Source organism: Mustelus asterias, chromosome 9 (assembly GCF_964213995.1).
Source record: "Mustelus asterias chromosome 9, sMusAst1.hap1.1, whole genome shotgun sequence".
NCBI classification, from domain to species: domain Eukaryota; kingdom Metazoa; phylum Chordata; class Chondrichthyes; order Carcharhiniformes; family Triakidae; genus Mustelus; species Mustelus asterias.
Window position 1 is genome coordinate 133,344,601 of NC_135809.1, and position 14,627 is coordinate 133,359,227.

A 14,627-nucleotide genomic window follows, 5' to 3' on the forward strand; every position below is an offset into this window, starting at 1 on the left:
GCACATTTGTAACATTAGGATCAGATGGGGTTGTGAAGCTCCCCCAGTATCAAACAACTAGCCAACAGTCAGATATTAAGAGTGCAAATTATGCAAGAGGATGGTAATATCAACGCAATCACATCCAAAATACAAGTGATCCCTCAGTTAAAAAAATACAATTTTAACAGAAGCTGTAAAACAAATTGATAAATATCTGATGAGAAACAAAGCTTCCATTCTTACTATTATGGCATGTGGCAGATAACCATTTGTTTGCATCTGGAGACCAACGGTATTTAAAGCAGCTTTCACGTAGGTCTCTGGGCTTGGTTTGTCCAGAGTTGGCTTTCGGATCTTACTCAACTTCGTAGCCACATAGAATGGCAGCACGCTCTGCAACGAAAGCAAGCACAAAGAATACAGTAACACTGGTGCTGAGAGACAGATTAGCTGCTGTGCACTAAACACAACTTTCTCACATTTCTGGATTTTGTGACTTGATTTTAAATAGAACACAAAACCCAAATCGAAAAGATGACCTTTGTTTTGACCTCACGGTCGCAGCAAGTTCTTTTATAGAACCCCTACAGTGCAGGAGGCAGCCATTTGGCTCATCGAGCCTGCACCGACAACAATCCCACCCAGGCCCCTGTCCTAGTAACCCCACATATTTACCCTGCTTATCCCCCTGAGATTAAGGGGCAATTTAGCATTGCCAATCCACCTAACCTGCACGGAGTGTGGGAGGAAACCGGAGTACCCGGAGGAAATCCACACAGATATGGGGAGAATGTGCAAAATCCACACAGTCACCTGAGGCCAGAATTGAGCCCGAGGTCCCTGGCGCTGTGAGGCAGCAGCGTTAACCACTGTGCCATCGTGCCGCTCTGATCCAAATCCTGATGAAGCCAAGCCAGGAAGGATATTTGCAATTTGATATTTGAGATCAGATCAGATCAAAATTGGCTCAATTTAAATAAATATTGCAATTTGAGGCCTGGTCTACTGCAAAACCATTCCATTCAAGAACTGTATAGCACCTACTCAAGTTAACAAAAGACTGCGTGGAAGTAGTTGTCAGGAAAGGGAGATTTAAATATTAACCACTAGATGGCACTAACAGCCCGACATGAGGAAACAGACTGAAAGCAGTCTGGCTTTTCATACATTATCAACAAACAATAAATAAAAACAGAAACAGCTGGATAACCTCAGCAAGTCTGGCAGCATCTGTGGAGAGAGAAACAGAGTTAACGTTTCAAGTCCGTTTGACTCTTCTGCAGAGGTAAAGACAGGGAGAGGTGTGATGGATTTTATACTGCTAGGGAGGGTTGGAGTAAAATAGAAGGTCAGCGGTAGGTGTGAGCGAGGATTGATCAAAGATGTTTAGGGGACAAGACAAAGGAAGTGTTAATGGCAGCATCAGGGACTATAGAAGATACTGATAGTGGAAGAGAGATAAGATAGCAGAATGTGTTAATAGAAGAAAAAGGTCAGTACTTAGTGAAAACAAAACTAAAGAAGTGACAGATGACCCTTGTGTGTGTGTGGTGTGTGTGTGCACGCGCGCGCACACACGTGTCTGTCTGTGTCTGAGTGTGCACACAGTTGCATGTGCGTGCATGTGTGTGCGTGATGGCCCTACGTAAGCTGGACCATAGGCTGCATAGAGCATGAATCACAAAAGGCACAGCAAGTAATTCGGAAAGCTAATAGAATGTTATAATTTATTGCGAGGGGAACACGTTTAACACACCCGATTTGTTATTTCTAGCCTCAATCTCACTACCTCACCAATGTCTTGCACTATCTCAATAGAGAATAGGCAAGACAATATCAATTCAGAAAACTGTTACTAAAAAAAATGGTATTCTAATTGGCCAATTACCATAGTTTATTTTCTTTAAATGTGCTTGATGTAGGAACGCAAGTACTAAGGAACAGAATATTTTCTATTGAGGGTATCTAGTGTCAGCATCAAGCACTGAGGTCAAGTGGCACAGTAAGGTGCTGAATAAATCCCCCTATAATCTGCCACAATGATGTGGCTCAGCTACAACCTCAAAGGCATTCCAAAATGCATCACTGTAATATTTTTCCACTGCTCATACCATTAGCCTCTCCGAATGCGATTAAATACCAGTTGACTTTTAAACTTGGGCGACTGTTGGGTGATTAAAACACGTGACTGGGTTTTAAACAATCAGCCTAGTAAAAGCAACAGTGCAACAATCTCATCACTAACTGGATGATTGGAAGGAGTCAAGAAAGTCCCAGATATTACCAAAGATATTTTAATCAATTGGTTAACTTTAACTAATTACAAGGAATTTTATTCCAAAATACGTTTCTGCACTGCCAACTGTAAAATACTGTATACATCCATAAGTATACATGGATGTGAATGGCAATTCTAAACCAGCCTCCCATCCATTGACTCTGTCTACACTTCCCGCTGCCTCGGCAAAGCAGCCAGCATAATTAAGGACCTCACGCACCCTGGACATTCTCTCTTCCACCTTCTTCCGTCGGGGAAAAAGATACCAAAAGTCTGAGGTCACGTACCAACTGACTCAAGAACAGCTTCTTCCCTGCTGCTGTCAGACTTGTGATTGGACTTACCTTGCATTAAGTTGATCTTTTTCGACACCCTAGCTATGACTGTAACACTACATTCTGCATTCTCTCCTTTCCTTCTCTATGAACGGTATGTTTTGTCTGTATTGTGCACAAGAAACAATACTTTTCACTGTATGCTAATACATGTGACAATAATAAATCAAATCAATATATAGCGAGCGTGTTACTTCATTGTGTGGCTTCAGTAATAATAGAAGAGTTTTCGAAAATGCACTTTATTTTGCCTGCACGATTTCTTATGCAGCTATGAATTGGATATGGTTTGTTGTACTCCAGCAGCAAATGTTCATCAACCATGCTGAAGAGGTACAGAGAAGCAGGTAGCATACTTCAGCACTTTCGATGAAGTCATGCATTTGCAAGTTTTGCCACAAAAGCAGATAGAGTATAATTTCATTGTTTAATCAGAGCAGGTGCTAAAGTATTCAGGAAAATTTACTTAACCTGAAGCACAAAATACACCAATGCTTGTGAAAGAAAATATCACATTTGCAATTTATAATTTATAATTTTTGTTTTTAACGATCAGCACAGTCTCTTTTTCTCACCAACATTCATCACTATCCTTTTGCTTTCTCTCTCCAGCTTGCGTCAGTAGCTATGCGAATATGATTTACCGTAGTTACCATGACAGCAGCAGTTCCTATAGTAACCATACAGTAACAAGGATACTTCTCCAAGCTCTACTTACCTGGACAATGATTCCCTTGCTCTGGTACTCAACATGCAGTCCTTGCGAAAAGAAATCCACAAAAGACTATTGGAAATAAAACAGAAATTAAGTTTGGAGAGCGAGGTTATACTATAAGCATTCGACAGGCTGAATTTTTGGCGATTGTACTCCTGATATGGCAGATCTTTTAGCACATTGGTAGCATCTGTGGAATTCATTGCCACAGAGGGCTGTGGAGGCCGAGACGTTGAGCGTCTTCAAGACAGAAATTGATAAATTCTTGATTTCTCGAGGAATTAAGGGCTATGGGGAGAGAGCGGGTAAATGGAGTTGAAATCAACCATGATTGAATGGTGGAGTGGACTCGATGGGCCGAATGGCCTTACTTCCGCTCCTATGTCTTATGGTCTTATGGTCTTATCCCTGCTTTTGACCCAGGATTGAGTCACGCCCCAAGATGTGCTGGCCAAGGAAGTGCATTTATGTGGCCAAACATATTGAGTAGCAACCTGCAAATCCTATCATCACACGAAAATGGCAGGCGGTAAGAGCAGGAGAGATTCCTGGTCAGCTACCTGATGGAAAGAAATTGAAGTCTCTACCATCAATGTCAAGAGCTGCAACATGCATGTAAAAGTGTATGTTACCACAGCAACTCAGACTCAGAGCAAACTGCAATGTCAATACCAATCCTGGTGCAGAATCTCACCTGCCAGGAACTTAAAATAGGAATTCAGGCAGAGAGCTGGTGGGTCCTGTATGGTTGTCTGTCCTAGAAATTGCCAGAATGTGATCATATAAAATCATAGAATCCTACAGTGCAGAAGGAGGCCATTCAGCCCATCGAGTCTGCACTGACAACAATCCCACCCAGGCCTTATCCCTATAACCCCATGCATTTACCCTAGCTAGTTCCCCTGACACTAAGGGGCAATTTAGCATGGCCAATCCACCTAATCTGCACATCTTTGGACTGTGGGAGGAAACCGGAGCACCCGGAGGAAACCCACAGAGTCACAGGGAGAACGTGCAAACTCCGCACAGACAGTGACCCAAGCTGGGAATCGAACCCGTGTCCCTGGCGCTGTGATGCAGCAGTGCTAACCACTGTGCCACCGTGCCGCCTGGCAGGATCCTGGTGGGAAAAGCATCATGCCGGGACTCTACCTTTGAGTGTCTGAATAATAGCCAAATCAATTATCTTACTGTTCACGCCCAACACAAACTGAAACTCGTAATTTCATGGTTTTACTACCAGATTTTAATTGGCCTGGGCATGAACCAGGGCTCAGCAAATTTAGACGTGTTTTTTGTGATAAGAGGGAGGTAGAAAGGAAGGAACAATAACAGGTTCATTGCATTACAGGGTTCGCTTTACACAGAACTGGAATTTGCAGTGTAAGTAGCTATGAAACTAAATTTAATAGATCTGGTAATTTTGCGGACTAGCACTAGGAAGAAAATAATCAGAGACTCTATCAATTTTGCAAGAACACACTGGTTCAATCCTCTGGTCTGGGTTCAAGTCTCACTCCATAATCTACAAGACATATTGCAGGAACTCAAGGTCCTAGAAGGTCAAGGGCAGCAGACGCCACCACCTGGAAGTTCCCCTCCAAGACACTCACCATATGACTTGGAAATATATCTGTCACTCCTTCACTGTCGCTGGGTCAAAATCTTGGAACTCTCTCCCTAAACGCACTGTGGATATACCTACAACACATGGACTGCAGGGGTTCAAGGCGGCAGCTCACCCATCACCTTCTTAAGGGCAATTGGGGATGGGCAATAAATGCTAGACTAGCCAGCGACCCCCACATCCCGTAGATGAATAAAAAATAAATTCCAGTTGTGCACTACATTGTCTTTTGGCATAACTGAATCAAAAAGTTACTCACTCTCTCAAACTGTGGCCTTGTCAGCATTACACAAATCAAAATTAAACAAAAACTGGAACTAACGAGTAAATGGGCAATATTTGCAATAAGTTTCAATCACTTTCAGTTCTACCCTCAGGATAGAGGGATCATTACACTGTCTGAGTTGTTGCTTGGCTCGAAGTGCTAATGATAGAACATTTTTGTTCCTTTTGAAGCAGTTACAGATTCCAGAATGTGTTGGTACATCTCAGATGTTGTGGGATGAAGGTGGGGTGAGGGGGGTACAAGATTTAATATTTCCCACTTGTTATTTAAATAACAATAGCTAATGTACTCAAACACACCTTTCTGACTGAAGAGATAATAGACATAGCGATTAGGTTTATGTTTCACGTCGAAGGAGGATCAACAGAATTACAAATTACAGATACCCTTTCCAGGTGAAACAGCAATTTACTTGTACTTTTTTCAGTGTAGTCTACTGAATTCGCTGCTCACAATGCAGTCCACTCTACATTGGGGATACAGATATATGATAGATGACACACACATAAATACAGATTGGCTGATCACTTTGCGGAACACCTTCACTTATTCCACAAGCATGACCCCGACGATCTGGTTGTTTGCCCTTTCAACTCATGACACCTTTATCTCTCCCTGCCCTGTAACCTGTCCCTGACCTCTTCTTTTGCTCCACCATCCCTTCCCCCTTTTTCAACAGCATAAAGCCCACACACCTAGCTCTGTTCACTTCCAAAGAGGAGTCATATTAGACTCAAAACTTAAACTGTTTCTTCCTGCTGCCAGACATGCCATGCTTTCCCAGCACTTTGTTTGTATTTCAGTATTCGTGGTATTTTCCATCTATTACAAATTACAGAATTGGTTTTGACAGGATTAAGCCAAACACTAATTTCTTTAAAACTGGTTCCCTTGAGGATTGTGTTAGGGGGATGTCTGTTATGAAGTAAAAGTTGATTGATTCTGCATTCATGACAGCACTCCAAATCCAGCAAGTCAAAGGCAGAAGAGTTTGCAAAACAAAAGAAAACATCTGAAAATCATCTATCACTCTTCAAGTACAAGGGGAATTAATTACATTGTTACGGTTGAATGTCCACACTGTCAAACAGGTGATGGGTATTAGAAACATCTAAAATGGGGATAGCTGGGACACTGGTGTGTGAGTAGTGTTGACTATGAACTGAGTCAATAAACACTCTCCAGCAAAGAAAACCAGTAACTTCACCGACCAGCATGGATCCAGTTAATAAGAAAATGTAGTCATTTTAAAATATACTCAAAGTACCTAAGGCATAACACCAAAAGGTATATAGGCAGAGATTCTTCAAGATTTATGTCAAAGTTTATGGCTTCTCTTCTCTTTCCTGCACTGTTAACCCCTTGGGGACTCAGAGCGGGACAACGCCTATGCTTTGAAACATCTCCCAATTCAATATATCTTTGTTTGAAAGCCCTGAGCTTTCGTTTCCAAATTCACGATAACTCAGACCGTCTTATTCCACCGTGGTAATGTTACCCATCTCCATCCATTGGCATCTGAAATACTTATTAATGCTTTGTTACACCCGAACTTAACTATTCCAATGCTCTACCGCCTGGCCTCCCATATCCCACCATCCATAAACTTGAGCTCAAGTTCTGTTCACCCACTGCCCCTTTCCTCACTGACCTACAGTGGGTCCCAGACTAGAAATACCTCCAATTTAAAATCATCATCATTGCATTCAAATCCCTCTGTGGTTTCACCTCTCCCATTTTTGTAATTTCCTACAGCCCTACGAGAAACATGTTTCCCTTTATTTCTGGCCTCATGTGCTGAAATAGTTAGTAAGACAGAGACAACTCATGATGCAATAAATGAAGGCCAATTGTTGCAAAGTAAATTTAGAGGAAGCAACGTGTTATTGTATTTTGGAGACAGGGAAATGCCAATATAGCACTGTTGTTATATACAAACACACACAAATGACGGAGGAAAAAATCAACCTGGCCCTTCAAGCCTGCCTCACACAGTTGTGATACATGGAGCATCATGACTGGACATCCCTCCTACCCACCAGCAGCCATGTAACATTCTCAGAGGCATAATCCTACAAAGTCTTGGGAACTCCAGCAAAATAAAGAATTTCATACGTATGAGACACCTGCATCAGGATTACTCATGCTAAAAACACGAACGCTAATATGAGTTATATGTTGGGAATACAAATTGAGAAAGCTGTAAACTTGTCTGAAGCAGAGGAGAGAGAAAAGCCATCATGAAATTTAACTCACCGGACAAGGAAATGTTCCATTTTACCTTGTTTATGCAGAAATAACTAATATCTATATCCCAATCATTCCTTTTCCTGACCAGTAAATAGAAATAAATCATATTGCTGAAAAGACAGACAGGTTACAAACGCCAATCAGTCAATTTCCTAACCAATCAGCACTCTTCTGTAGTATAAATTGTGATCATTTGAAATTTGCATTTGTCCTGATGAGTGCAAGATGAAAAACTTCAGCAAGACCTGAGCAACTGCAAGTACAAATTGTTAAAAATTGGCAAGCTAGTCATTTTTTCTTATTCTCCAAGAGTTTCCCAAACAAGTGGGCAGATTACAATCTAGTCCCTGGCTAATACTAGCTATAACCCAGCTATTATACCATCTTATGTTCAGTTGTCTTCTTGTGTCCCTGACTTCCAAACTATACCTGGTGAACAGGCAATTGACTGCTTAGCAATTCTATTCTGTAAAAAGCTGAGAAACGCACATGCATCTGTGTGCCAAAGATGACTCATTTGACTATTTTCCACTAGGCAGACTTCCCGGCCAGGAACTTTCTGTTTGGGATATCAAGCTATATCTTGATGCTTTGTTGTTTGCATTCATAGCTCAACAAATATTGCTAAGTTCGCACTGATTTCACAACATCGTGTTAGGTACACTTAGCAATTATAGCTCAGACAAGCCATCAAAAATATCAAACTGTATCTGCTTTTTAGGCTACAAAACGTAGCACTGAGACTTAAAAGTGGAGGCAGGCCAAAATTCTCAAATTATACTGTTATTTGGCAGAGCTTCAACAAATGTATCTTGGTTCAAATAAAGAGAATTTCACTTATCAAGAGCAAATATAAATCTGACAGAGCTAAAGGAAAAGCCTGGTCTTCTCCCCAGAGTGACACGCCGTGACTGGGCCTCTGCCAACTAAGTATCACCAAAAATGTAGCATGATTATGGCAGAATGTATAATTTTGCGAGACTCCCATCAACATTTGCATCTGTAAATACCACTAAAGCAAGGTGCATCAGTAAACAATAGGAAGAAACATCTTTCTACAGGCTCAATTTCTGGTGTCAGGTGTACGCATTAAATACTCCCTCCCAATTTGACTCCATGGCCCAGATGCACTGTGCATCCAACTACTTTGCCTGAATGTGTTTCAAGCTTTAACCCCACTGCAAAACAATGAATATTTCTCTCTCATCAACCAGATGTACTTAGTCAAGTTTGCAATTCGTGCCAAATTATAACCAGATCTGTAAAGTGTGCCCAGCAGCAATAGGATTCAAACCTCAAACTAGTCGCTTAAGACCAACATCTCCAAAATGAGGTTACCAATTTGAATAATATACTTTAACCTCGTGTAATAACTGTTTCTGAGCACTTTACGCATGCGTTTACTTCCTTCTGTATTTATACTTCTGAAATTCAAATTCCGATCCTGTTTACAGCCAACCAGCAGGAAAGACACAAGGAGCTCTTTAAGTAGGTTTGTTGCTGTGATTTAAGAACAATATCTTCTTAATACTTTTTCATCTTGTTGGGCAAAGAATAAATTCTATCTATGGGGAGAGAGTGTAAAGAACCAAACATTAAATAACATTAGAAGTTACAAATACAAGTTAACTTAGATCAGTCTTTTGCATCACATGTACTAACTCAAAACACAGAAAAAGAACACTGTAAAAATAAGCAGTCTCACCTTGGTGGCAGAGTAGAGAGTCAGTAAGGGTACAGGATACAATGCACTGGCAGATGAGACATTCAGGATGATGCCTTTTGACCTTTTAAAAAAATATATGCATACCATAATTAACCTTTGGAATTAAGGAGCAAGACTTTTATACTTACCATCTAAACTTACCTTATATCATTTTGGATATTGGGAATTAGAGAAAGTCTAACCCCAAAGTTGCTATACTGGAAGCTCTGAAAGAGGTCCTCTTAAATGATTTATCATTTCATTTAGGGGAGGCAATGACCTTGTGGCACTATCGCTAGACTGTTAATCCAGAAACTCAGCTAATGTTCTGGGGACCCAGGTTTGAATCCCGCCACGGCAGATGGTGGAATTTGAATTCAGTAAAAAAAAAAAATCTGAAATTAAGAATCTACTGATGACCATGAAACAATTGTCAATTATCAGGAAAGTCCATCTGGTTCACTCATGTCCTTTAGGGAAGGAAATCTGCCATCCTTACCCGGTCTGGCCTACATGTGGCTCCAGAGCTATAGCAATGTGGTTGACTCTCAACTGTCCTTGGGCAACTAGGGATGGGCAATAAATGCTGCAAGAAGTCTACCACCACCAGGTTAAAGTCCAAGTAGTGCGAGATGGCTTGTAGAAGGGAGTCACCCTTAGTGCATATTACAGCTACCTTTCCCTTACTGCACACTGGAAACAACTTTGCCATCAACTTGAAGATAGCTGTCCAAGGTTGGACTTTAACCTGGTGTTGTTAGACTTCTTACTGTGTTTACCCCAGTCCAACGTCGGCATCTCCACATCAATAAATGTTGGCCAGCCAGCGACTCCCATGTCTCATGGATGAATTTTAAAAATACGCAGATTGTAATGGTTTTGCAAAGATAGAGTTTTACGGCTATCTTCATGTTGATGGCAAAGTTGTTTCCAGTGTGCAACAAGGGAAAGGTATCTGTATTAGGCACTAAAACCATGAGGTGTGATTCCCTGCAACAAGCCATCTCACCATTTTGAATTTGCGATTCTCCAAGTGTGCATCTTCGGAATGAGGATATCCCAGGCATTGACATCACTGTTGCATTTCTTGAGCTAAGCCTTCAGGGTGTCTTCAAAGCACTTCCTTTGTTCTCTTGTTCGGGAACCTTCCTTGAGCTGAGCGAAGAAGATTTGATTCGGCAGTCGGGACTCTCACATCCTAAGCACATGGCCGGCCCAGCCCAGTTGGTTTCGGATGATCATGGCCTCGATGCTCCTTCAGGGACGTTGATGTTAGTATATCTGTCTTCCCAGCTGATGCGGAGAATCCGTCTCAGACAGCATTGATGGTTCCTCTCCAGAGCCTTAAGGTTATAAAGGTTTTGCAAAAGATATAGTTTTACAGCCATCTTCAAGTTGATGGCAAAGTTGTTTCCAGTGTGCAGTAAGGGAAAGGGACCTGTAATATGCACTACGGGTGACTCCCTTCTACAAGCCATCTCGCACTACTTTGAATTTGCGATGAGTGAATCACAACTGCCTAGATATGACCTGACTTTAGAAATCAAAGCTAATGAATAAAAAGAGGGCACAGCACAAAATGAAGTGAACATTTAGATATTTATCCAACTGTCTCTTGCACAAATGGACCATAATCTCCCGGAGTAAAGGTTCACATAAAATGTCTCAGGTGAATGAATGTAGATTTAGACTAGAGGAAATAGATTTCTGCTCAAGTAAAAGAAAATTATACAACATTAGAAACAATTTCAGGACAGATACTTGCCAATGCAATTCATGCTTTGTACGGAACAAGCAAATAACCTAATGCCGATTCTACATTCTTGTCTAGCGCTGAAACAGCACAATCTGCATGCTTGTTTGTAGTTGAAGGAGGTCTGGATGATGGTGAAGATGTATAATTCTGTGTCCATATCTGAGAGTTTGAAGTGAAATTACTTTGGCAAAATATTCTTCGTACTTAAGAAGTGCTTTGGTTTTCAAGATGTTTGCACTATGCTTATTTGATCAACTGGAGTTTGTGGCCATAACGAAAATGCTATTTTCGAGGTTACAAATGACAGGATCATTATCTTAAAAAGAACACAGATTTATTTAAAGTTATGTTGACTTTCTATTACAGATTTAAGACTGCATAGAGAATCCAAAGTGGTGAAAAGAAAGCTGATGGCAGTACGAGAAGCTTCAATCCATGAAACTGTGCCGGTGCGAATGTCTATTTCCACCTCAATCACTCTCTCCTCTCTGAGCCAAAAATAAGTCTCACCAGTTTTATTACAATCTTTCAACTTCTGTAGCCTGTCTAGTAGCCTTCCTGACCCAAAGAACAAAGAACAGTACAGCACAGGAAACAGGCCCTTCGGCCCTCCAAACCTGTGCCGCTCCTTGGTCCAACTAGACCAATCGTTTGTATCCCTCCATTCCCAGGCTGCTCATGTGACTATCCAGGTAAGCCTTAAACGATGTCAGCGTGCCTGCCTCCACCACCCTACTTGGCAGCGCATTCCAGGCCCCCACCACCCTCTGTGTAAAAAACGTCCCTCTGATATCTGAGTTATACTTCGCCCCTCTCACCTTGAGCCCGTGACCCCTCGCGATCGTCACCTCCGACCTGGGAAAAAGCTTCCCACTGTTCACCCTATCTATACCCTTCATAATCTTGTACACCTCTATTAGATCTCCCCTCATTCTCCGTCTTTCCAGGGAGAACAACCCCAGTCTACCCAATCTCTCCTCATAGCTAAGACCTCCATACCAGGCAACATCCTGGTAAACCTTCTCTGCACTCTCTCTAACGCCTCCACGTCCTTCTGGTAGTGCGGCGACCAGAACTGGACGCAGTACTCCAAATGTGGCCTAACCAGCGTTCTATACAGCTGCATCGTCAGACTCCAGCTTTTATACTCTATACCCCGTCCTATAAAGGCAAGCATACCATATGCCTTCTTCACCACCTTCTCCATCTGTGTTGCCACCTTCAAGGAATGGTGGACTTGCACACCTAGGTCCCTCTGTGTTTCTATACTCCTGATGACTCTGCCATTTATTGTATAACTCCTCCCTACATTATTTCTTCCAAAATGCATCACTTCGCATTTATCCGGGTTAAACTCCATCTGCCACCTCTCCGCCTAATTTTCCAGCCTATCTATATCCTGCTGTATTGCCCGACAATGCTCTTCGCTATCCGCAAGTCCAGCCATCTTCGTGTCATCCGCAAACTTGCTGATTACACCAGTTACACCTTCTTCCAAATCATTTATATATATCACAAATAGCAGAGGTCCCAGTACAGAGCCCTGCGGAACACCACTGGTCACAGACCTCCAGCCGGAAAAAGACCCTTCGACCACTACCCTCTGTCTCCTATGGCCAAGCCAGTTCTCCACCCATCTAGCCACTTCTCCTTGCATCCCATGAGCCTTAACCTTCTTAACCAACCTGCCATGTGGGACTTTGTCAAATGCCTTACTGAAATCCATATAGACGACATCCACGGCCCTTCCTTCATCGACCGTTTTTGTCACTGCCTCAAAATACTCCACCAAATTTGTAAGGCACGACCTCCCTCTTACAAAACCATGCTGTCTGTCACTAATGAGATTGTTCCGTTCTAAATGCACATACATCCTGTCTCTAAGAATCCTCTCCAACAACTTCCCTACCACGGACGTCAAGCTCACCGGCCTATAATTTCCTGGGTTATCCCTGCTACCCTTCTTAAACAACGGGACCACATTCGCTATCCTCCAATCCTCAGGGACCTCACCCGTGTCCAAAGAAGCGACAAAGATTTCCGTCAGAGGCCCAGCAATTTCATCTCTCGTCTCCCTGAGCAGTCGAGGATAGATGCCATCAGGCCCTGGGGCTTTGTCAGTTTTAATGTTCCCTAAAAAACCTAACACTTCCTCTCTTGTAATGGAGATTTTCTCTAACGGGTCAACACCTCCCTCCGAGACACTCCCGGTTAACACGCCCCTCTCCTTCGTGAATACCGATGCAAAGTATTCATTTAGGATCTCCCCTATTCCCTTGGGTTCTAAGCATAATTCCCCTCCTTTGTCCCTGAGAGGTCCGATTTTCTCCCTGACAACTCTTTTGTTCCTAACGTATGAATAGAATGCCTTAGGATTCTCCTTAATCCTGCCTGCCAAGAACATCTCGTGACCTCTTTTTGCCCTTCTAACTCCCCGTTTGAGTTCTTTCCTACTCTCTCTGTATTCCTCCAGAGCTCCATCTGTTTTCAGTTGCCTGGACTTAACGTACACCTCCCTTTTCATTTTAATCAGATCCTCAATTTCCCTGGTTATCCACGGCTCTCGAATCCTACCTTTCCTTTTTACAGGCACATGCCTATCCTGCAACCTTATCAATAGTTCCTTAAAAGACTCCCACATGCCAGACGCGGACTTACCCTCGAACATCCTCTCTCAATCAACATCCACCAATTCCTGCCTAATCCGGCTATAGTTAGCCTTCCCCCAATTTAGCACCCTGCCCGTAGGACAGCACTCATCCTTGTCCATTACTATCCTAAAGTTAACAGAGTTGTGGTCACTATTTGCCACATGTTCCCCTACCGAAACTTTGACGACCTGACCGGGCTCATTTCCCAGAACTAGGTCCAGTATAGCCCCCTCTCTAGTCGGGCTATCTACATACTGTTCCAAAGAACCTTCCAGTACGCATTTTACAAATTCCTCCCCGTCCGGACCCCCAGCTCTAAGCACTTTCCAGTCTGTGCCAGGGAAATTAAAGTCCCCCACTACAACAACCCTATTTTTTCTGCACCTATCCAGAATCTCCTGACATATCCTTTCCTCCACTTCCTGTGTGATACAAGTCCATTTTTTTCCTATTCACCATTCACAATGTGAAAGTATTTACAAACTACATGCCATTCTCTTTAGTTGGTACGCTTGACAGTGAACATGCTGAAATGTTCACAGCTTCCTTCCTTCCGCGTGTGTTAATGCTAGTGTCAGAAATGACCAGCCTTCTCGCCAGGACCTCAAATGTCACTCCAGAGTGTCTAAGATTAACTTTGCTGATCCTTGCTTTGAAATCGAACTATCAGTATCCTTGAATTGGCGTAGAATTATTTCTTGCATGAGAACTCATTTCCTACTGATGTTAAAGAGGGATGAGCATCATTTAATCTCTGCTTCATAAATACAAGACCCTATAACGTAGCTGTAAGGAAATGATATTACTCCAATGTGCTCGTATAAAAAGTATTTACTTTCACCAAACACCTCAGTTAAGGGTTGTAACAAACAGTACATACAGGCAAACAAGGTCTTACTCCTGACAAAACATTCAGAGGAGAATCTGAAATCCATTAGGTGCTTACTTTGATAAAAGATCGTGAGATTAGACTCCGGACGTCTGTGGATAGAAGATGGCTGTTTCACTGATCAAGGATCTGTAAAGGAAGCTGTACATATTT

General features: G+C 42.3%; 1 protein-coding gene across 1 annotated transcript in view; it reads right to left on the bottom strand.

Annotated features, from left to right (window-relative positions):
* hsd17b12a (hydroxysteroid (17-beta) dehydrogenase 12a) overlaps positions 1-14,627 on the bottom strand; it is a 169,510-nt gene that overhangs the window by 6,054 nt on the left and 148,829 nt on the right. The window contains exons 8-10 of the mRNA XM_078221050.1: positions 9,179-9,260; positions 3,314-3,379; positions 226-375 (exon numbers count right to left, since the gene is read on the bottom strand). Coding sequence (XP_078077176.1) covers positions 226-375; positions 3,314-3,379; positions 9,179-9,260 — 298 coding nt within the window. The remainder of the gene's footprint in view (positions 1-225; positions 376-3,313; positions 3,380-9,178; positions 9,261-14,627) is intronic.